Source organism: Brassica napus, chromosome A2 (assembly GCF_020379485.1).
Source record: "Brassica napus cultivar Da-Ae chromosome A2, Da-Ae, whole genome shotgun sequence".
Classification (NCBI taxonomy): Eukaryota; Viridiplantae; Streptophyta; class Magnoliopsida; order Brassicales; family Brassicaceae; genus Brassica; species Brassica napus.
In genome coordinates, this window is record NC_063435.1 from 29,272,454 (window position 1) to 29,296,351 (window position 23,898).

The 23,898-nt window shown below is 31.6% G+C and overlaps 1 protein-coding gene and 1 non-coding gene across 2 annotated transcripts; both read right to left on the reverse strand.

The window, feature by feature from the left end:
• Positions 1-913: 913 nt before the first annotated feature.
• Positions 914-2,489, reverse strand: LOC125588934 (dof zinc finger protein DOF5.7-like). The gene has a single exon (XM_048760907.1). The coding sequence runs from the start codon at positions 2,196-2,198 to the stop codon at positions 1,161-1,163; it is 1,038 nt and encodes a 345-aa protein (XP_048616864.1). The 5' UTR covers positions 2,199-2,489; the 3' UTR covers positions 914-1,160.
• Positions 2,490-6,251: 3,762 nt separating this feature from the next.
• On the reverse strand, positions 6,252-6,325 carry TRNAN-GUU. Its single transcript has one exon. It is a non-coding gene; the product is annotated as a tRNA-Asn (tRNA).
• Between the last annotated feature and the right edge of the window lie 17,573 nt (positions 6,326-23,898).

The following is a 23,898-nucleotide window of genomic DNA, read 5'->3' on the forward strand; positions in this document are numbered from 1 at the left end:
TTTTTAGACATTTATATTTCGTTTATTTGTAGTGATTTTGACAGAATTTAAAACATATACATTATATGTGTTCATGCGTACATATATAAAAACCTCATGTGTAGAGAGACTGCAAAAGAAGGCTAAGGCCTGCTCTCTGTGTTCACGTAGACTCGACATAGTTCAGTGTCTTCTAAGATGCTATATGCTTGTATGTACATTAATTAGACCACACTTCACTGACAAAGTTTTCATGCAACATCAGTCTATATTTTCTACTTACAGCACAACTATCGATGTTGTAACGAATATTACACTGTCTAGAATTATTGAGATTTCATTATTCACTAGGGCACAGTTCAATTGATGTGGATGGCAAATTTCAATTTTGGGTATAATTAGGCTCAGTTAAACTTATTAAATCAAGTAAAATGAATTGATTGGTATTATAACTAATCCCAAGGAGACATAATCTGTTTACTGAGAATCACATTTGAAGATTTATTTTTAATTAGTATTCCGTCCATTCCTAAATACAAGATGTCTTAGATAAAACACATTTATTAAGAAACTTGTTTTTATCTAAAAAATATAATTGGAATTTAAAATTTAAAATTATTCAACCAATTATAAAATAGAATTATTAAATTTGGTTGGTTCCACAATATTTGATAAAGTTCAAGGTACTTAAAAATATGAGAATATCTTATATATTAGAACATAAAGATTATTCTAAACATCTTATATTTCAAAACAAAGGTGAACCAATTAGTTTTTTTTTTCTGAAACACCAACCAGGCAACCACCAATTAGTTAGTTGAGAATTTCACCACTAAGCTCAAGTCCAAGAGCCTTTCAATAATTAAGCTTTAAGCACAGTAAATCCTGTTTTGAATTCGCCCAATATTAAAAAAAAAACAGACTAATGAAAAAGTTAGAGAATCTAATACAGTATATATCTATCAATTCTTGAATTTTGGTTTTGTTTACAAATTGAAACTTATAATACAACAATAGTAACCCAAACAACAACAACAAAAGCTTACTACAAAGAACACCCAAATAAAACAAAACTATAAACATAAATATTTTTGGAAGTGACATCACAAACACACATAGTTTTAAATCTTGATCATATAAATATAGTTTATCTTAAACTTACCAAGAATCATGGCAAAGCATTAATTATAATGATTAACATCAGTCCAAGCTTGAAGTCCATTGTTCCATTGATCGCTTCCTCCTGTGTTATTATTTTCATTGTTATTAATCACCCTTTCGTTGTCGTTATTATTACCAAAGTACCACTCTGTCTGATTCTCTCCTTTCTTAGTTGTCGGCGACGGCGATGAGTTAACGATCTCGAGATTCCGGTAAAGAAGCGGCTGTGGCCTCTCCACAACAACAGTCTCTTCTTTAGAGTTGCCAAAAAACATAGCCATCCTCTGTTGCTGAAGCCTCCAGTGTAAATCTTGGTTTAAACAACTCAAAGTTTCTATCGACGTAGCTAAGTTTCCATCGGTTGTGAAAGTCGCCGGTGAATGGTTGTTGTTGTTGCTGCTGTAATCTCCAAAACCCATTAGGGTTAAACCTGATCCGACATCAACAGGTGTTGTTTCGACCTGCTCCATGGTCGTCCTAAGGCCAAGAACTTCTTGATTATTCATAAGTTGAAGATCGTTTATTTTGTTGAGAGATAATCCAGCGAGCTGAAAATCCATTGCTGTTGGAGGAGTGAAGAATTTAGATGCTTCTTCCATGGTTGAAGAGAAAAATCTCTGAGATGAAGAAGAAGAAGGAGCTATAATGTTAGGTTTTATTGATTTTTTGGTTTTCCGACAACCGCCACCGATGGGGACGTTTCTTAAGGAACCGCCACGTGTCCAGTAACGGCGGCAAGATTTGCAGAAGTGACGAGGCTGAGAGAGGCTGTAGTTGTTGTAGTAACAAAACTTTGTGTTTGAGGAGTTGCAACGAGGGCATTTTAGGGTTTGTTGGTCTTGAGAAGCGGTGGAAGACGGTGGTTTTTTGGTATGGGACGCACCGGTGATACGGTGATCCGGTTTAGGAGAGTGGAGATTGGTATGGGAGGACATGATAATGATGGGACGAGAGAAATAAAGGAACAAGAAAAGTATGATGAGAGCGAGAGAGATTGAGGAACAGTTGGTAAAAAGGGTTTCGTCTGGTGTGAATTTATATATAAAATGATTCTGCATGTATGTGAGCTTGTGTATGTTTTAGAAACGTTTGTTTGGCTTAATTATTTATAGATATTGAGTAAACAAAAAGTGGCTTTGTCTTCAAAAAGTTGGAGACGTAAATAGTTATTTTGTTTATGAGACTTAAATCACTTTAATTTTCTTTTCTTGTCGAGTTAATTATTTGAATGTTTTTGCTTTTGTAGCAAAAAAAATTGTCTTTGTATTTATTAATATTAAAAGAGTGTGTTTATCAAAATGAAACTTTAATATCCAGAGTTTTATCATTCATTTTAAGATATTAAATGCAAAAAAGAAAAATCTTAACGAATTACAAAAAGCTAATGGTACAAATTAATATGAGCATATAGATTTGTTAACATGTATATAAAATTCAATATTTATGTATTAACAACTAAAACTAGAATTACGATGTTGCATGTAGAACATGTTATAATTCTCTTGCATAATAATTACCTCGACAATACTCAATCTTTTCGCTAAAAAGTAGATTTTTTTTTTCGCTAAAAGTGTAAATATCATTAACTTGAATGAAGGTCTGATCACAATACAAATTGAAATCTGATCTGCTCGAAAGCTAATTCAGATTCTATTGGCCGCAAAAATATAAAAAACCCATAGAACCTAGAGAGAACTAAGAGTGTTCAGAGGTGAACAACACTTAGAACTAAGATTATTGCAACAAACATTAGCTATTAGAACCTTACACAAGCATTTCTTGATACCTGAGGCTGAGCCTTAAGCATCGAAGAGTAGGCTAAAACGGTGTTGAAATGCCGAAGACAAACCCGGAGATTCTCTCAAGCTGCGACGACGGAGGGCCGGCAACACCCAATCCGGTGCAAGCTGAGGTGGGCTTCGTTGAAGACAACACCAATAACCGCTCGGGAAGCTCACAACCTGACTATCAAAGCTGACCACACTTGCTTTGAAACTCATGTATCATGGTCAAGCGCAGGCGGTCTTAATGCTCCCATATCCGGCCACGCGACCCAGAGATTAAGTGCAGACAACAAATCAGTCAAGAGAAGCATCCCGGAGCATTGCGAAGGAGATGAAGATCTGGAGAAGTCAGTAGACACCTCAAAAACAGGTGAATCCGAGTGTGAGCGAGGCTCTAGCATCATGACCTGGAGGGAACACGGCGGGACTGTCCTCCAAGAACCCTGAGTATTCAACCACCAAAGAACAATAGAAAGAGACACAAGCCACAACACAGGGACAAACCATGGAAGCTAACACTTGAAGCAAAGGAAAGAGGCCCTCAACGGAGAGCCACGGCTCCGCCGTACTCAGAGAAAACGAATTCTCGAGGAGAGGCTCTAAAGAACCTTGAAGCTACTAGACCCTTGAACCATCGGGAGGCAAGGCAGCAATGAGAAGAGAGGTAGCTACGCTCTCGAAAAATCACCACTCTTGAGATTAAGATCTGACCCAGATCTTACGCCGACAGTCGGAGGAGGCAGAGAATCAAGGCCACCGAGAATCGCACCACCATCACACCCTCGTCTGTACTCCAGAGAAGAGAGGCACGCGCCTCTAGCTTCCGATTAGGTCCACCGAAGAAGAAATCCAGAGTAGCTCGACAAAGAGGAGGTAACGGCGGTCGATGGGATCGATGAAAGTGGCTGAGACGAGCAAAATAGAGGCGGAGGAGGAGACCGGCGGCGACAAGTGCCTTCGATCCCCTCGAAAACAAGATCGATTTGGTGGGATTAGGGTTTGACGGCGTCGGGGTGGAGAGACACTCGAGAGAAAACCTTTCTCTCTCTCTCTCTTGTTTTTGCTAATTGCAACTCGGCAGTTGCGTTGTAAAAAAAAAAATGTACATTTTATTACATTCGATATATGAATTTCTTTGCAGGTATAGTCTTTGTATACGTAGAGAGATGAGTGAGGGATAATAGAGACAAAAGGAGAAGATGAGAGAGAGGCATGAAGTGGCAGAAAAGACAGAAGAACATATATAACTGTGCAATTGATCGGAACAAATCGGATAGAATTTGTTATCTGTCGTGTTATGTTGTTGCGGTAACGTTTTTTCAATGTGTGAAGTGTGCACTGCACCGGTCTTTATACGTAAACTATATATTTTATACATATATTCATGCAGCCAGTTATACTTATTATAGTTGTCAGCAGTATGCAACTCTACTAAGGAAACCATAACTATTTGAACAATTTATTTATATATCCTTTAAGTTATTGTTGCCAAGAAACTGAGAATACATATACTAACTTGTAGATTTCAAATTTATATAGTAGACATAAATTTGATTCGTATGAGTTCACGTTTAAACATTTAAGCAGGTTTTTAAAAGTTTAACGAGTAGGGTTTGTTACATTAGTTAACTTTCTCTCACATCTTTGTAAAGTTTTCCTAATATAATTTTGACCATTAACTCCAAAAACTTCTCTTGACACCTTTTATCACCCCCTTTTTTATTTTTATTTTGTAACGGTAATATATAATATGATTAAATTATCAACTAAAACTTGCAATATTTGACGTTTGTGAAGTGAAATTGCATCATAATCAGATTCCATAGGGTTTTAGTATACGTATTAATTCCAATTACACAGTTAGTGAGGCCATGTTCTCAATAATATGCATATATCAATAAATAATACATCCAAAAATAGAAAAAGAGAAGATTGTGTTTCGATGATTGATCAAGCGTCTCCATCTGTGAAGAAACACGAGAGAACGGAGAAGAAGAAATAGGAAACATGTGAGAGCTTCAAGAATGGATCTCTCGTGAAACTGAACCGATCATCCTCTCTGATACATACAGCTTACACCCACTTTTGTTTTGAACTGATAATAAATCCAAAACCATACCGCAATTGCAAATGAGATTCATACACGCCCGGTTTAACTTTTAAACTATTCTTCATATGTATCTCCATTAGCCTTTTTTTCATAATATCAAATTACTATTGAAACTTGAAGAATATTTACAAAAAAAAAAAAAAAAATTACTACTGAAATTAATCTACAAGGAGCAAAATAAGTAGATATTTGCATCGGTGATATTATTAGATGTTCTAACCCCAACAATTTATACTACTCCGATCCATATAAATCCAAACCTGATATACTTGACCAAAAGCGCATTTGTATCACAAAATAAAATAAAATATATGTTTGTTCTTTTATTTATTTTGTATCAGAGGTTTGGCCTATATTGATACAAAACAAGTTCTTAACAAACTAATATTCTCCCCAAAAAGAAACTTTGTACCTTTTTAACATCTGGTTTTCCTTTATTTGATATCAATAAATATTGTGAGAGATATATACTCCCTCCGTTTTTTATTATAAGTCGTTTTAGAGAAACTTTTTTGTTCCAAATTATATGTCGTTTTCGGTTTTCTATGTAAAATTTATTAATAATTAATGTTGTATGACCAATAGTAATATATCTTCTATTTTTCTATTGGTTGAATTGTGGTTAGGTAAATAATTAATGATGTTTTTGTTTAGAAAATATAAGAAATTAATGGTTTTTTTTATCTACGTGCATAGCTGTAAAACGTCTTATATTAAAAAACGGAGGGAGTATAAAAATATATTAAATTAGTGTAAAGACGCAGTTTCAACAAGGATTGGTCAAATGCAGTTCAAATGTTATATCGTTATCAAACGTTGTAGAAGCATATACCACCTGATATACCCGGTCTGTTCCCATTTATTCCAGCCGTAATCTGATCCTCCTTTTCATTGATTGTTTTACATTTATTTATATGAGTTCGGTCCGAGTTTAAAACAAAGTTAATGCTCTACTGGGATCTTGAAACAGGAAAAGAAAAACAAGAATTAATATTGAAAATTGTGAAGCTAATCACGAGAAACGTACGGAACGAGAGAAGGGCTGATTCGTGGAGGCCCATTAGTTTTAAACCAACCATTGGGCTTACAAGCTTGAACGTACCTGTATTGTCGGATTTTTAGATTATTTCGTCTAACAAATAATTACGATGTGTATGGCAACTTATGGACTTGTAGCCCATTATTAAAAAAGGACAAAATGCACTATGGCTAAAAAACGCTAGAAGGAGGGTTCGAACCTCCGACCTTGTGGTTAACAGCCACACGCTCTAACCAACTGAGCTATTCCAGCTTTTGTTTAAGCAATTAAGAACGTATTAATAGAATTCGTCTTTTTCTAACAAACTATTAAAACATAAATTTTAAAGTACGAGATACATTTAAATCTACCATCCATCCCCATTGGAGATGCTCTAAGTTCGTGAATAATTTTGTAAGCAGATAACTCATTTCTCTTTCTAGAGAGAGACTACACATTTAAAAATAATCAAATGGGAATTACCCATTTAGTATACAAGAGCAAACAAAAATAATATTAACAATTCTAATCACATTGACTTTAGTAATGTGAAAGCTGGCACTAGAGATGTAAGAAGATACGAACTAATTGTTAACTTGATTTGCAGCGTACAATGATTCAATGAATAGTTTTGGACATGTGAATAAAAGATGAGATGTGACTTTGATTATGATTACTTCAGAAACTGTGATGGAAAACAAAATAAATTCATAATATATTCATAAACAGGCATAATTAACTGAATCTGGCTCGTGTTCTCGTAAAGCTCTCTCCTATGCTGTAATAGTTGAGTGACCCTTGTCTTATTTTTTACCTGTTCGTTCCATTGTTTTTTATTTTACAAGTCGTTTCCTAAGGTAATGTACGACAGAGATCGTGTCGAATAAGATTTATATGTCTCATAAAATAAATTAAAAATTCAGAACTTTTGACTAATTTGAGTTTTCGAATATGCTGTCCTACATTATCGCTAAGCAAATAGCTTCGGTTTTGTTTTAACTGTGGATTTAAAAGGCTTTATGAAGAAACCAAAACGTTGATTTAAAAAATCGAGCTTCCCTTCTAGCTTAAATCTACACATAACCACTTTGGGGAGTTAATCAGTGATTAACGAAACGTAAAGATTAGGTTGATGGTGTGGACTCTGGAGAGCATAGACGATGTCTACAGACTCTACACGGTGTGTATGCAATGTGATAAATACATTATGTCTATCCAACACGGTAACACCATACTGTTCATAAATCAAAAGAGTTGTAAGTCTAACTTTTCACAGTATTTGCTGTCGATAATTATTTGATTTGGAATGGTTAAACAGTTAGTATAGGAAATGAAGCTAAGCATATTTGTACTTTTAAAACCGGTAGAAGAATTTTTTTTTTTTTTTCAAAATGAAACTATTGATTATTCTTATTTCTTACAACTAGAAAATGCAATTTATTTACTGTATTGTTTATAGATCATGTTATTTATTTATTTATTTTTTACAGCGAAAAATTATTCTACTACTCAAGCTTGAAGTGGTATGGATATCCAGACCAGAATAGAATAACCAACAAAATGAAACTCTCTATGAAAAAGAATAGACCATGTTATTCATCAATAGTATATCATACTATATATATATTATTCATGTATAAAAATACGAACCATTTGATTCGTTTTTATTTTCTCTTAAGTTTTAATTATAAAACTGTAGTGAGGATTAAAACAATTTTAAATCATAAGACTATACATTTAATCGCCTGAAATTGCTTATATATAACATTTGCTTGAATGTTGATTTTCGCTTATTAAATGTCTTTTTCATAGCTCTACAAATATCTTTAAAATAATACAAAATATAGGCTTCCAAAATTTGACAATCAAGCGCATATTGTCTGGAGCTGCAAGTAACTCTGATATAAAATCCAACAATTGTAAGAGTAGGTCTAACAACAAAAAATCGTTTACTTCATGAAAAACCTTTATACATTTTCATATTTCATTGAAAACTTTTGAGTTTTATCCAGCATCTAAATTTGACTCTATAGAATCCGTGTAGAACATCCTTGTTTTAAATTTCTAATATATGTTTGCTCCAAAAAAAAATCCAGCATCTAATTATGTGGTCTGAATATTATATGCTTTTTTATATTTTTGTATATCGATGATAACTGAAACATGCATGCAGCCGCCAATTTGATATGCGCATAGGTAGCATTTTCACTAAGTTGTGACTCGAAGATTTAGAATATACGATACAGGAATATGATCTTTTGCCCCTCTTTTCACGCAAAGTGCAAAATTTTATAACTGTACAAAATTCCGAAACAGTTTAGTTCGCACGAATATATGACATCAGTAGAGAGGAGGGGAGATTAAACCGAGGGACCAGAGATCGTGTGTATGTGTGAGTCTACGCTAAAATCTAAAATTATGATGCGACACTATGTTCTGATGAATTTTTATATTATAGAGGGGATATGATATATGATGGGACCAACCAGGATTTAGGAGTCGTTAATAAAATGCCATAAGAGGTAGCTTGATTGTAATTATGAATGAAAATGATGTGTGTAACATGATGACCATACGCGAGCTCCTACTTTAACGTACACTTTATATGGAACGGAGACTATGACGTTGTCATTTAACTTCTTGTTAATCATACCAGTAGCGTGCTTACGTTAGATGAAACCTAAGGCAAAATCTTAAAAGAAAATAGATTTAATGAGGGGAAAATTGAACTAGGTCCCTTCTTCACACATACATTTCAATTTACCACTACACCATAACAAACATTTTGTAATTTGGGGCCCCAAAAAGATTATATTTATTTGGGGGCCCGAGGTAAAAGCCTTTTTTAAGATATGGTGGGCATGGCTCTGAATCATACGCAGGCTCGTTACTTTATCTACTATATATTAATGATCAGTAAATGAAATTATGTTAAGCAAAATTACAATTACGTGGAAAATTAAGGTTTAGGTTACGCTCTAAATAGTTTACATAGTAGTTCGGAAACGTCGATCCGAATATTTTATATTAGTTGGAAGGCATTCAATATTTGGATTAAGATTAGACAATATAACAATCAATCCATTCTGCACCATTAAATATATTTTTTATAAGTGACTGGACCAGTCAATAGAGCAAATGTTTTTTTTTTAATAAGTAAACGGTGTTAGAATTGATATGAAACTCGGTTGGTCGTTTTATCGTATATATGTATAAGTTTTCAATAATATATCCCTTACTTTTACGTAGAAAAAGTGTTAAGATTATATCATCGCTTATGTCTACGCTAATAATAACAACATAAACTATAATTTTTTACTATACCTGCAATTTTTTTAAAGAAGTATACTGCAATTAAATATCTACTGGCCATGTTTCAGGTTTTAACCATATGTACGATTTTATTATCTTTTTTTTTACCACATTTCATTATCTAAACAGGGATTTTCAGTTTCCCTAAACTTATTTTTATAACACTCAATATATGTTTGGCTAGTACTTTTAACAAAATTTATGAAAGGTATTGTCTTTTATGTCCTTTGATAAAAGCATTATTGATTTCTTTTCGTTCCTCATATATGTTGTATACTTGTATTAGTCAGTCGTTTAACCTAAATATTTTCTTTGTTAAAATGTTTAATCTAAATCTAATATTTTATATTGTAAAATCAAGAATTAAAATGTATACAGGACGAGCTGGCTCAAGAAATTCCTAGTTTGAATATACTTAACAATCTGGAGAGAGAATTTAGCAACCGGCTTTTATCTCTGACTCTGAAATAATTAATCAGACCATAAGGTCTGGATTATCTTCTGATCTTTAAAACAAATTAAAATGTAATTTAGGAGCCACAAACGGCCCCCAAAGGAAGAATTATGTGTCTTTCTTTGTTTACAAAAAAAATAGTGAAAAATGCAAAAGAGAAAGCGGTTTTGATAAGAGAATGTGGCTAAACTATGGGCTGTCCACCGAATTCATGCAATGCAAACAAAATCTCCCTACGTACGTTTTTTTTTAAATACTATTTTTGCAAAAACATTAGATTCTCAATCAAGTAAACTATATATTTTATCTACAGATTCTCAACTCCAGCCAAGAAAAATAATTAAACATTTTCGTGTTAGATTAAATATTTAATAGCTGCTCTGTTCTTCTTCCATACGACCATACCTCTTAAATAATTAGTTTGGAATAAACACGGAAAATTCCTACAATCATTTAACGGTTCTTTTCGGTATGTCGATATTCATTATCATATAAAGAAAAACAGTTATTTTTATTAATTTGGGGGTATGTTAATCCACAAAAGTAGGTACAGTACACTGATAGATCCTATTTTCGAATATGCAAATATATCGTAAGTAAAAGCACATATACGTGTAGATATCCAGAACAATATGACTTAGTTTCATACAACAGGTGGATCGAACGTAAAACGTGTTGGCATTCCAAATCCCTTTCTTTATCAAATGACCACAAACCCCAAACAAATAGTTGTTCATTTTTTTTATTAACCTGAAAATATCCTGAGAAAATAATATATTGTGCAGTACCTTCGTTAATATTTTAATATAATACTAAATTTTGATCTGTTTTCTAGAATTATTTTTGGCTGAAATATTCTTTATGATGAAAATTGGATATACATTTTTTATGTAATCTATATTTAAGTTTGTAGGTATGATTTATTTTAGTTATTTCTCTTAGGTGAACTAATCAAATCAAAAATTATGATGGTACATTTATTTAACCTGTTTATTTAACATGTTTTGAATTGATTTTATTTTTAATATTTTTTAAAAAAATAAGATAATCAACTTTTTAACCATTTTTTATTAATTAATTTTAGTGTTTCATAATACAAATATGTTAATATGTTTGTTCAACCCTTTATACTTTTTTTTTGGAACATTTCAACCCGTTATATTTGATACATATTAATATTGAAATCATGTTCATTATGCCATCATATGTTTGTTCGATGCAAAAATTTCTATGAAATGGCTTTGGTTACTATTGACATCTTCTAGACCATACATGCATTTACTATCTATACTAATACTTATACATAAAATATGAATTGTTCTAGAAAATGATAAATATATGTGATTGACTACGGATGTAGACCTCCTAAAAAAATCTTGAGACTAACAATGAGGAAATATTTATAAATAATTAGTCTATAATCGATGAGGATATCTCTATGAAAATGTTAACAAAATCATGGGTAGACTAAATTGATTAACCATCGCTAAAAAAATGACAAAATTGGTTAATTAACCATTTATATAGGATAGTTGCACACGATTTTGTTAGTCTTAAATTGCACTTTCACTTTACCCTTTATGAGTAACTAATTTTTAGGCAAATTCATGATGGCACAAAATATAATATCCAAAAAAAAAGACAAAGCTGCACACGATTTTGTTGATCTTAAATTGCACTCTCACTTTATCCTTAATGAGAAACTAATTTTTAGGCCACAAAATATAATATCTCAAAGAAAGCCAAGAGAAAATCTAAAAAATGATAATGTTTTAATTGTATTGACTAGATTATGAACTGAGTATATAAAACGCGAGAATATTTTTTTAACAAAATGTATAAAAATCAATATGTTTTCACATTTTTTATTTTATTATATTTTAATACTATATAATTATATTATTTTGTATTTATATTAAATATGAAACTGTATTATATATTACTGAATTTTGTTTTTCAATTATTTCAACCCCGTTTCATTATTAGTTTTTAATAAAATATCTGTAATTTTTTTTTAAAATTGTGTGATAGATATTTTGATATATATAAATAAATATTCTATTAATTTAATTTATTTCATATCAAATAAAATTATTTAGTAGTATCTAAACCTATTTAACATAGTTGTACTTGTTTTTAATATTTTCATAAATTATTTGAGTGTTTTAGTCAATTATTTGATTTAACGTTTTATATTGTCTGGATACAAAATCAATTATTGTGTTAGAAAAATATTTAGTAGCATAATATAAATTATCCTTAATAACAATCTAATGTTTTTATTAATTAATAGTGACATTCAATTTAATATAGTGTATAACTAAAAGTTAAATCCAAATAAATTTTTTTATTTTAATAAGAGAGATTTTAGAGGGAAAAAAGGAAGAAAATAGTATGCTTTCTTGTGAAAGTCAAAATAGCTATTCCGCGAAATTAAAATAAACTGTGTTCAAGGAAACCAAAATAAACAAACATTGTGCGCGTCTGCATCGCATCTCTCCGATTTAAGATCTTAACTAGATTTTTGACCCGCGCTTAAAAGCGCGGATTATTTTTTGGTTGATAAAAATATTTGATAGGAATTAGTATTTTTGTTTTTTTACATTATTATGCTACAAAGTCATATTTTATCAAAAGATAATTTTTTTTTAATTTGGTTATTTAATGTAATTATATTTTCAATTGCTTTTATTAATTATTTTTTTTAAATTTTATATGGTGTGATCAAACTCAGCATGCCTATTATTTTAAATTAGATAAGAAAAAAATTTATATCAAGTTCAGACCAACGGTCAAACCGGTAAACAATGACTTGTACATAAGTTGGTTGGGATTTAAGGAAAACTCGTTAATTTAAAGCATGCAAACTTTAAAAAACTCGCAATCAAGTGTGATATGCGCTTATAAACAAAAAACTCGTTAATTTAAACCGGTAAAACAATTTTTGAATTGCATACAGTGAAATTAACAATAAACTCAATAATAGTTTTATTTAAATTCTATCATCAATTTTCATTGAACATAATTGGTTTTACATGATATTAATTTGTAGCTGGTAAAACGTTGATGAACACAAATTTATTGATGAAATATTTGTATGCATGTATGGTAATAGTGTAGTTTGAAGGCATTTAATTTTGACTTCTAAATTAAAAAAAAAAATTGTATGGAGTAATAGATATCCAAATATATGTAAAGATAATAAATGATGAAATGCATTTATATAAGAACTAATCGTTGGAGGGCTTAGCAAATAATAAAATATATGTAAAGATAATAAATGATGAAATGCATATATATAGGAACTAATTGTTGGAAGGCTTAGCAAATAATAAGGGAACCTAATAACAAATTTTGTATATATATATATATGTTTAAGTTTCTAATGAATAGGTTCAACAAACTTTTGTAAGTAGATTTTTTATGATTTTTTCCCTTTTAATAGTATTGATGACACACTATATATTATTAAAATAAATTGTTATTCATAAATTTTTTTTTTGTCCAAAAAACAAAATTCATAAGTTGTAAAATTACTAACAGTTACTTTTTGTCAGTAACAATTTTTTTGTCAGTAACAATAACAACTACTATTATACAAGAGCATTTTGTTTAGTTCCTTCGCATTTTGTTATTTTTGGCGCATACGGAAAAGATGCGTGGTCGCTTGGCAATGTTAACTCGAACACGTGTGCGCTTCAAAGAAAGGCTATGTATGAAAATTGCTTGGAGAATTCACGTGGTCTTGGCCCCTTTTCTTTGTCACACATTCACCTTGAGGAACAGCCCATAGTTTAATATCTAAATGTTATGCTTTTTTATAAGTAATTCTAAATGGTATGTTTTTTTTTTTGGTCAAACATGCTTATATTACTACTTAGTTATCAAGGTTTCCTCTCACCACAGAGGGGTTGAGATACAAAGACAAAGCTTCTTTGGCCAGACGATCAGCGATCGTATTAGAGAGCCGAGGAACAAACTTAAAAGTTAAAACATATAGAAGAGAAGGAAAGACTCAACACACTGATGTCATGGAGAATTCCTTGCAGAGCGATCACAGAAGAACTTGCTGTGATCATGTTAATCAAGCCCCTTGAATCAGAGAAACAAATGAGGTCTTTGATGTTAAGAGAGATGGCTGCTTTAATTGCTTCCTTGAGTGCCAAAGCTTCCGCAACTAGTGCAGAGGCCACAAAAGGGCAAGCAACAGCTCCTTGTGATCGTGTATCACCCGCAGCATTGGTGAAAGTTCATCCCATGCCACCTGCAGAAGAGGCACCTTTCCACGCTGCATCAGAGTAACAACAGTACACATCACTTGGGTGTTGTGTTTGAATCGCCTTTGAGGCGCAGTCTTTAGACGAACCAGACCGTGGAGAAGCTTGTGCCATTGAATGTTGCCATTCTTTAGCATGCTTAAGCGCTTTTCCTAATACCTCTGTTTCAGAGAAAGACTTGTTTTCAAACACCAGTTGATTACGAGAAGTCCATAAAACCCACATTACCCAAGGATACAATGGGGTAGTCAGTCCTGAAGGCGGTAGATTAACCATTCTTAGGCATTCAGAGAGGATGGTCTCTATCGACTTCGTCGGCACTGGACTCGGAACACACATTGCTGGGATTGCTTCCCATACTCTACCCGCAAAAGGACAGAGGAACATAACATGGGCGATGGTTTCTAATTGTCCACAGCGTTTACAAGCTCCATCCACCCGTAAGCCTCTCTTGAGAAGTGACTCACCCACTGCCATCGCATTACTGGATAATTTCCAGAGAAAGCTCTTCAGTTTCGGTGAGCAGTTGACGTTCCACACACAACGGTGCCAGTTGAAATCACTGGATCTTCCTTCCACATTGAGCTTTGCAGTTGCGTATCCCGACTTGGTCGTGTAATTCCCTGTTTTATCAGCTAGCCAAACAAGAGTATCACACATTCCATAGTCACTAGGGACAATGCTCCGAATCTGAGCTTCATAATGGGGTAAGCAGTCTCTAATTTTCTCAATGTTCCACAGAGTGGAGTCAGGTAGCATTAAATCAGAGACGAGCATGTTGTTTTCTTCCTCGCGTGGTGGGCCTATGGGACACATCTGATGTGTAGTTGATAACCAGTTATCACTCCACACTTTAACTGTATTACCATCTAAATGGTATGTTATATATCAAATAAATTATATGTTATATATATCAAAAGATATCTGGTTATCTTATAGAACACTAAGTCATCTATAATTTGCTAATTGTTTTGATTAAACTGTTGGAACATTGTCTATTTAGCATTAGTTTATACATCACCACCATCGGTTTATTGTCTAGCCCCTAACAATAAGCATTTTCTTACTAAATTTAAAAATAATTATAATGTTACAAACTATGAAAACAGAAGGTTGTGGCATGTTTAAACTACAACTTTTCTTTCTGATAATCTAACATTTTAAAATAATGAAGCCAACTACTTGACTTAAGTGATGAGATTAGGGCTTATACAACAAATAACCAGCACTCGTTATTAACTGGCAGTATGTAGATGTAGTATTATTTACTTTAACTATCGTCTCTAGTTTTAACATCTAGAAGTTAATCACGTTTCTCAAAAAAAATCTAGAAGTAAATTATTTCCTTTACGTAGATGAATAAATATTAAAAATAATCATTAAAATTTGTCGAACTATCCCAATCGTCGAAATTTCTTAGATAAGCAAGGGGGTTGACTTATGATTATAGTCCAAAAATAAGTTAGTGGAAATGACGAGTATGTACATGCAGAAGATGAAGACGAACTTATAATTAATGTTTTTGACGAGCATCTTTTTGGTTAGTTGAGTCATGTGAAGAGGAGGAAGACGAAGATAATAGAGGAGTTCATTAATTAGGGACAGGGTCACGATAGATAACAGTTCACTGAAGGTGCCCCAACAAATTCTCACGCATATCACAGCTTCCGAATACAAACAAGCCTCGATCCTTTCCACAGCCTTGTCCGTCTCTTCTTCTTCACAACATTCATCGTTTCTGATAAATATAAACACCTATCCTATTATACGTATTAGAAGTGTATATATACTTATAAGTTATATTCATTTGTTTTATTGTTTATGTGTGCCAGAACCGGTTCTAGAAAATATTAGACCTGCAATTCAAACCTTGGTTGGAAGCAAAAAAAAGTTAAAACCCTTAAGATTTTACCACTAGACCAAAAGAAAGTTTTGGAATTTTATGGCCGAAATTGTTCTTATAATTAAGTGGCTAAAAGAAGTGGCTTATTCGGTTTGGTCCAACGACCGGCTCTATGTGTGCCTATAAATACATTTTGCAGTATCTTTATGTTCTTAGTAAGTTTTTATCAAGCAACTTGTTTTCAGTATGTATTGATAATAGACTGACTGTTTTATGTTGAAACATAAACAACATGTTTGTTTGATACTTAAAATTCTACTTTTCATCAAAAAATAATAATTGTTAATGCAGACGACATATTATGCAGTATATAATAATATTTTAAGCACAGAACATAATTCTTTTTTTTTTAACACAGCACAGAACATAATTCTAAACATATATAATATCACATTATTACTTACGTTTTAATTAATGTGGCAATCTTCTACAATATATATATATATATATATGGCAGCCTATCAGGCACCAGCAAATGTATTTTTATCACAGGCGTATACTTTTTGCTTTATTATAAATGATGTTTAAAGTTTTTTTTAATACGCATGTCAAAAATTTGTTACTTGTACTATAATACCCGGTCTTATTTAAATTCAAAATTCAATTAAATATGAAATGATAAAATAAAAATAATCACAAAATAATTTTGTATTAAAATTATAAATATATTTAAATAACACAATAAATTTTGTCTAAAATATCCCAAAATATGATAAAGAGGAAATAATACTAAACAAATTGACAAGCAACTGAGCTAACAATATCCAAACAGGTAAACTAGCTTGTGTTTTCTCTTTCACAATTAGAAATACTTTTCTTTGATCTAACTAATTATATATAGAAGAATTTTTGAACTTTCAGAAATTCCAAAACTTTACTCATAAACTCTTGCGGTATCTATATATAGTCAACCATTGATAGTGTTACAAAAAAAAAGTGTTACAAAAAAAAAGTCAACCACTGATAATATCATATTCAAAATGTAAATCATTTTTTCTTAAATTGAATTGAAATAGTGATCGTCACCATCTTGAAAACTTTCAAGTATCACAAGATCACCATCCATATTTTGGTTAGAGAATTTTGAAATACATTATATACATATATATATGTAAAAATACTCACACCTGTACCATAGAAATGTGAATGTATATATATGGGTTTATTATAGATTGAAAGTGAGTGAACTGAAAGGACGGGAGAGGCCTTAGACAGCTTGTTTGTTTTCGTGAACATGGAGCTTCGCTTTGCCATGTGCTCTCTCTTCTTATATTCTTTTATTTATTCTTATGTTTTATACACAACTAGACCTTGATTCGCGGATATTTATTTTATGTTTTTAGTTTTTTTTGTTTATATTAAATGATGCATTTGTAATATTAAAACATAAATTTATATTGAAAATTAATTTTTGCAGTTGTAATAAAAATAAAAATTAAAAGTTTAATAAAATATTCTGATATAAATTTTAAATTTCCTAATTAAAATAATATAGAAGTGGTCAAATTTTTTTCCAATTTAAAAATCTAAGTTTCCTTAAAGACAAAGAAAATAAATTTATAAATATATAAAATATATAAACATATTTGGAACTATAATTTCTATTAAAATAAATTTGTTAAAGAAAAATAATCTTGCTATTATTATTTTTTCTAGAACTTGATCTGTGATCGTATAAATATATATATATATATATGTAAATTAAAATGTATTACACAATTGTTAATATAACATTTTTAAACATGACAACTTTATTTATTATTTTGAATAATTATATTTTGTGATTTTAATCGTCTATTATATCACAATGTATAATATAAACAAATCTAATATTTATAACTAATTGGACTTATATTATGAAATCATTATACTAATATATGAATAAAATATTTTATATTTTATTTATATGTTATATAAATTGATTATGATGTGTGATTTTTTATTTTTTTATTTATTACTTGTAAATATTAAAAATATTGAATATGTTAATATGAAATATATTAGGAAATTTAGTTTGGCTATGATTTGATAAAGAAAATCTATTATTTAAATTTTAGAAAGACATTAAATGCTTAAATCTATTATTTAAATTAGGAAAAGACAAGTATGCTTAAATATAGGTTCAATAAATATCTCAATGATATTTTAATGTAAATAAATGGTAAAATTAAAAGGTATTTCTATTTTATATTTCTCTTTTAATAATATAGATAAGAATGACACTGGAGATGAAGATGGAGCAAGAAGTGTACATGCAAACATAGAAATTAATAGAAAATGAGAAGGGATTTTTGCAAAATTGACCTACAACTTAAAGTCAAACACAAAACTAACCTCCCTTTTTTTTGAAAATTGGTTTTGCCCTATTCACCCCACAAGTTCATATAATTTACGAAAATGCCATCAATTTTTTTTTTCTTTTTTTTTTCGAAAATGACATTTTTACTCTCTCACCCTCATCATCTTCAAGTAATTACAAGATTGCCATTGTCATCAATACCACAACCACCATGAACAACCAATTTGAAGCTCTTAATGCTCCCAAAATCGATTTACCCTTCTTCTTTTTCCATTCTTGTGAACTAAACACAACATATCTCTCAATTTCTCTCCACAATGAGCTAAAAAAACCCAAGATTTTGATTCTAAATTTTTTATGGTTCATAGAGTCATAGAAGCTAACAATTATGGGTGGGTGACTTTCGTTTGTGATTCTGTGTGCTTGGAGAAGCCTTATGTATGCTAAGGAACTTATCTCACCAATTTAAGGTATGACATCGAGTTTTTTTCCAGATCTGTTCGTCAGACGACTTACTTGGGAAGTCGTCTGGCTGTAGACGACTTACCTTTCAGTCGTCTGGCTGTAGACGACTTACCTGGAAGTCGTCTGGTCAACGCAGAGGTTATTTTTACAATTGACTTTGAAATCTGTAACCTGAGACGACTGAAAGTTAAGTCGTCTACTATTGTTTGGATTCAAAAAAAATTCCAAAGAACCTAGACGACTTACATTTCAGTCGTCATAGGTTAGTTTTGCATTTGACTGGATAATTTCAGAAGTTTGACTTCCCCAGACGACTTACATTTCAGTTGTCTGGCGAAAATTAAAATAATAATATTTTTTTAAAAGTAGACGACTTAAAGTTAAGTCGTCATAGGTTAGTTTTGCAATTGAAAAAAAAAACTTCAAGATTTAATTATACACAGACGACTTATAATTCAGTCGTCCACCAGACGACTTAATTGTAAGTCGTCCAGGACTTTTTTCCGAGATTCTGGTCAAACCTCGTAAATCCTAGACGACTTACATTTCAGTCGTCTCGTGGACGACTGAATTATAAGTCGTCTGTATATAATTAAATCTTGAAGTTTTTTTTTTCAATTGCAAAACTAACCTATGACGACTTAACTTTAAGTCGTCTACTTTTAAAAAATATTATTATTTTAATTTTCACTAGACGACTGAAATGTAAGTCGTCCAAAAAGTCAAACTTCTGAAATAATCCAGTCAAATGCAAAACTAACCTCTGACGACTGAAATGTAAGTCGTCTAGCTTTTTTGGAGTTTTTTTTTTAACCAAACAATAGTAGACGACTTAACTTTCAGTCGTCCGAAATAACAGATTTCAAAGTCAATTGCAAAAATAACCTCTGCGTTGACCAGACGACATATAGTTTAGTCGTCTAGACAACTTAGATTGAAGTCGTCCGCGTCTTCTCCACTAGTTTTTAAGTCTTCTACGTTAGTTTTTGAATAACTTGTATTTTTAAGAATGATAAGTAACTTCAAGATATGTAAAACTCATATTTACAAAATATGTTCTCTCCCTTAGTTTTACTAAATTTGACTAAGTTTTTCAATGCAAACTTATAAAAAATATGATATGCTTTGACTAGTTACTATTGTTTGTTTCCATCTCTTACCAACATTCTTGTTTATTATGATGAGAAAAAGGCCATTGGAGTTTATTATTGCATATGAGAGATCCAAAGATAAGAAAAAGGCTACTGAAGTCTATTATTTCATTGATTTGTAAATGTGTAAACACATTGTTAGCACATTTAATACATCTTGGAAAATATTATTACTGATTTTACAAAAAATTCACAACTAAAAGAGTATACATGCAATTCACAACTTGAGTAGATGAGTAGACAAGACCAGACAACTTGAGTAGATGAGTAGACAAGACCAGACAACTTTTAAGAAGTCCAGATGACTTCTAAGAAGTCCAGACGACTTCCAGGAAGTTCAGACGACTTTTAGGAAGTCCAGACGACTTCCAGACGACTTTACAGGAAGTCCAGACGACTTTACAGGAAGTCCAGACGACTTTACAGGAAGTCCAGACGACTTCCAGACGACTTTACAGGAAGTCCAGACGACTTTACAGGAAGTCCAGACGACTTCCAGACGACTTCCAGATGACTTTACAGGAAGTCCAGACGACTTTTAGGAAGTCCAGACGACTTCCAGACGACTTCCAGACGACTAACAAGTAAGTCGTCCCAAAAGTCTTCCAGATCTGAAAAACCTGCATATTAAATCCAGATCTGAAAAACCTGCATATTCAAAAACGTTCAAATGGCTTAAAAACAGAAAAAATGAATGGAAGATTAGATAAATCTACCTTTATAGAACACACAAAAATACATATCTAAAAATAATAGATCTACCTTTAAATTAGTGGAAGATGAGTACCATCTAATTAAAAACCTGCAAAAAAAAATAGATTAGTAACAAAGACATGAGACAAAATTGAAAAATTCATATAAAGTTTGGTGTTTTCAAGTCAAAGAGATTAAAGTGGGTTTGGAGAGTTTTAGTTTGGGAAAAAAGTAAGAACTTTATACAACAAGAAGTTACCAAATGAAGAAAAATCAGACATAAGAACTTACCAAAACGCTCAGAAAAATCCAGACGACTTCCTAGAAGTCCAGACGACTTCCTGGAAGTCTAGACGACTTCCTGGAAGTCTAGACGACTTCCTGGAAGTCCAGACGACTTCCTGGAAGTCCAGACGACTTCCTGGAAGTCCAGACGACTTCCAAGAAGTCCAGACGACTTCCAGACGACTTCCAGACGACTTCCAGACGACTTCCAGACGACTAACACGTAAGTCGTCCCAGAAGTCTTCCAGATCTGAAAAACCTGCACATCAAATCCAGATCTGAAAAACCTGCATATCCAAAAACGTTCAAATGACTTAAAAATAGAAAAAATGAGTGGAAGATTAGATAAATCTACATTTATAGAACACACAAAAATACATATCTAAAATTAATAGATCTACCTCTAAATTAGTGGAAGATGAGTACCACTTGATTAAAAACCTGTAAAAGAGATAGATTAGTAAGAAATACATGAGACAAAACTGAAAAATTCATATAAAGTTTGGTGTTTTCAAGTCAAAGAGATTAGAGAGAGGTTGGAGAGTTTTAGAATGATGAACATTACATTTTTGTTGCAGCCATTTGAGAGGAGGAGAGAGAATGTGTAAATTTTTCTTTATATAGGGAGGCAAAAAATCTAATTAGGTTAAATATTTTTGACTCAGACGACTTCCTGGACGACTTACATTTCAGTCGTCTGGTGAAGAAATTAAAACAGACGACTTACATGTAAGTCGTCCAGAAGAGTTTAATATTTTTAGCGGGAAATTAAATATTTTTAGTGGGAAACTAAAATAGAAGACTTTCCAGACGACTTACAAGTAAATCGTCTGGACGACTTACAAGTAAGTCGTCTGGACGACTGAAATATACGTCGTCCGGGTAAATTATTCAACAGACGACTGAAATATAAGTCGTCCACACCCTAAACATAACCCCTAAACTTAATTATCTAATTAAACACTTCATAAAACCAAATCAAACTTGAAAAGTGTTTACTATACACAGAAATAAACACATATAAGTGAAAACTAATTTCTGAAAAAAACATTTTAGTTTTCCAAAATCTAACCCTAACAATCCATACAATACTACAACATATGTTTGCCAAACTCCTAAACCAAAGTATTTCATGATTCACTACTTCCACTCATCTATCTTCAAAACAAATCAATTTTATCATATCTTAATTTATATCACTTAAAACTGTTTATAATTACTTGATTTTTATTTTTCACGCATCAAAATATTTTTTACAAGATTTATAAATTATTTTTAAAATAAGCTGGTACCAGACGACTGAAACTTCAGTCGTCTAGACGACTTCCAACAATTCAGACGACTCAGACGATTTACTGGGGCTATATTCGTAAAAATGGCTTCTGTTTTTTTGTTTGGTCACAAGGGGCTGAGCTGTAATTTCACTAGGCTTTTAGGTTAGTTTTGCATTTGATTCAAGTTTGGGTATAGGTTTGGGATTAAAATCAAGTTGTGGGTTAGTTTTGGCAAAAACCCCAAATGAGAAAGCTACATTCTAGGCATCTATGCGTGATTGTCCACGGATTTGTTTCGTATATAAAATACCACCCATATGCTTAGCAGTCAAGTAGCTAGATTTGCTTCTATAAGTGTGTTTCTAAATTAACCCTTAACTTTCATATTTGCTAAACTACATCCCTAATAGTGCCCTAGTTAATAGCAAACCAAAGTTCCAATTTGTTGGGTGATTAGTTTATAATAATTGCAGCTTACAGTCCATCTGAATTATGAAAACATGACTTTAAAAGCGTACAATTAAAAGATAAACGTCCATATCAAATGTACGTGAGACAAATGTGAACATATACAATAAGGCAATTATTTCTATAGCCTATGTTCCAATCATTTAAAAAAGGTTGGGATTACTATTGACAAAAGATACCTTGATTTAAGGGTCGAATAGTAACTAAAAACAAAACTGAGGCTAATTATCGAATTTAGGGTAAGATCGACGCAATTTAGTTATTTGCGTATACACAAGAATAGACAACTACGTACCCTGTGTGACCAGATAATAGTAATTTCCTCTGAAGACACTATTTCAACATTAGTTTGTAAATATAAAAATATGTCAGACAAAATAAATAAACATATACATAAAGAGTATAAATAAAGCAAGAGGGAGTCGACAATGTTGATGATCCGTTTTCGTCGAGACAGAAAATTTGTGGGATCAAAGCTTTCCTGTATGGAAAGGGATTAATCAAACGTATACTCTCTCTCCTTTCTTGTTGTTTGTCATTTACGTATAACTAATTATTAGACTTTAGATAATTACATTTTCATTTGTTGATATAAGTCTGAATTTGGGTCTTTTTTTCTTCTTCAAAACAACTTAAATCCTCCTTTTTATTGAAAGAGATATTAATTTAACATCATGTTATGTAACCACTATTATTACAGAATTTCGTGATAAACAAATCTCCAATTGTAAACCATATAACCAACGTACACAACTGAAGTTTACTAATTCCGCAATCGTACGTATGATACTATTTAAATATATGGATATGCGTGTATGAATCATACATAAAAGAAAAATCAATATATAAAACACTTTATATGTTGGATTCTATAGTGGTATAGTGGTTCAAATCAAAAGTGTTAAGATTTTTAAGGATCCCTACAATTTCAGCAATAATTAACACCAAATGTAATAAGAAACTATCACATGTATGATGTATATAATGAATGAAAAAAAACAAATTAAGAATGGCGAAAGATTTCACGTTTTAATGGGGGAATAGATAGTGTAAACCTATAGATCTTCCATCTTCGTTTAGACATCTTAACGTTGCATCGTATTTATATATATCGACATAGAACCTCTAGAAATTAGAAACCGCACATACTGCAATAATATAAATCATCAAAACTAATCTCTTATAGAATTCAACTATGGCTTCCTCCTAACTTTCTACAAACTATCGAGTATCCATTTAAAAAACAAAGACTTATGCGTTCTATT

Bases quoted from the DNA above. Each gene is read 5' to 3' on its own strand.
- LOC125588934 (XM_048760907.1), bottom strand. From the start codon at position 2,198: ATGCAGAATCATTTTATATATAAATTCACACCAGACGAAACCCTTTTT.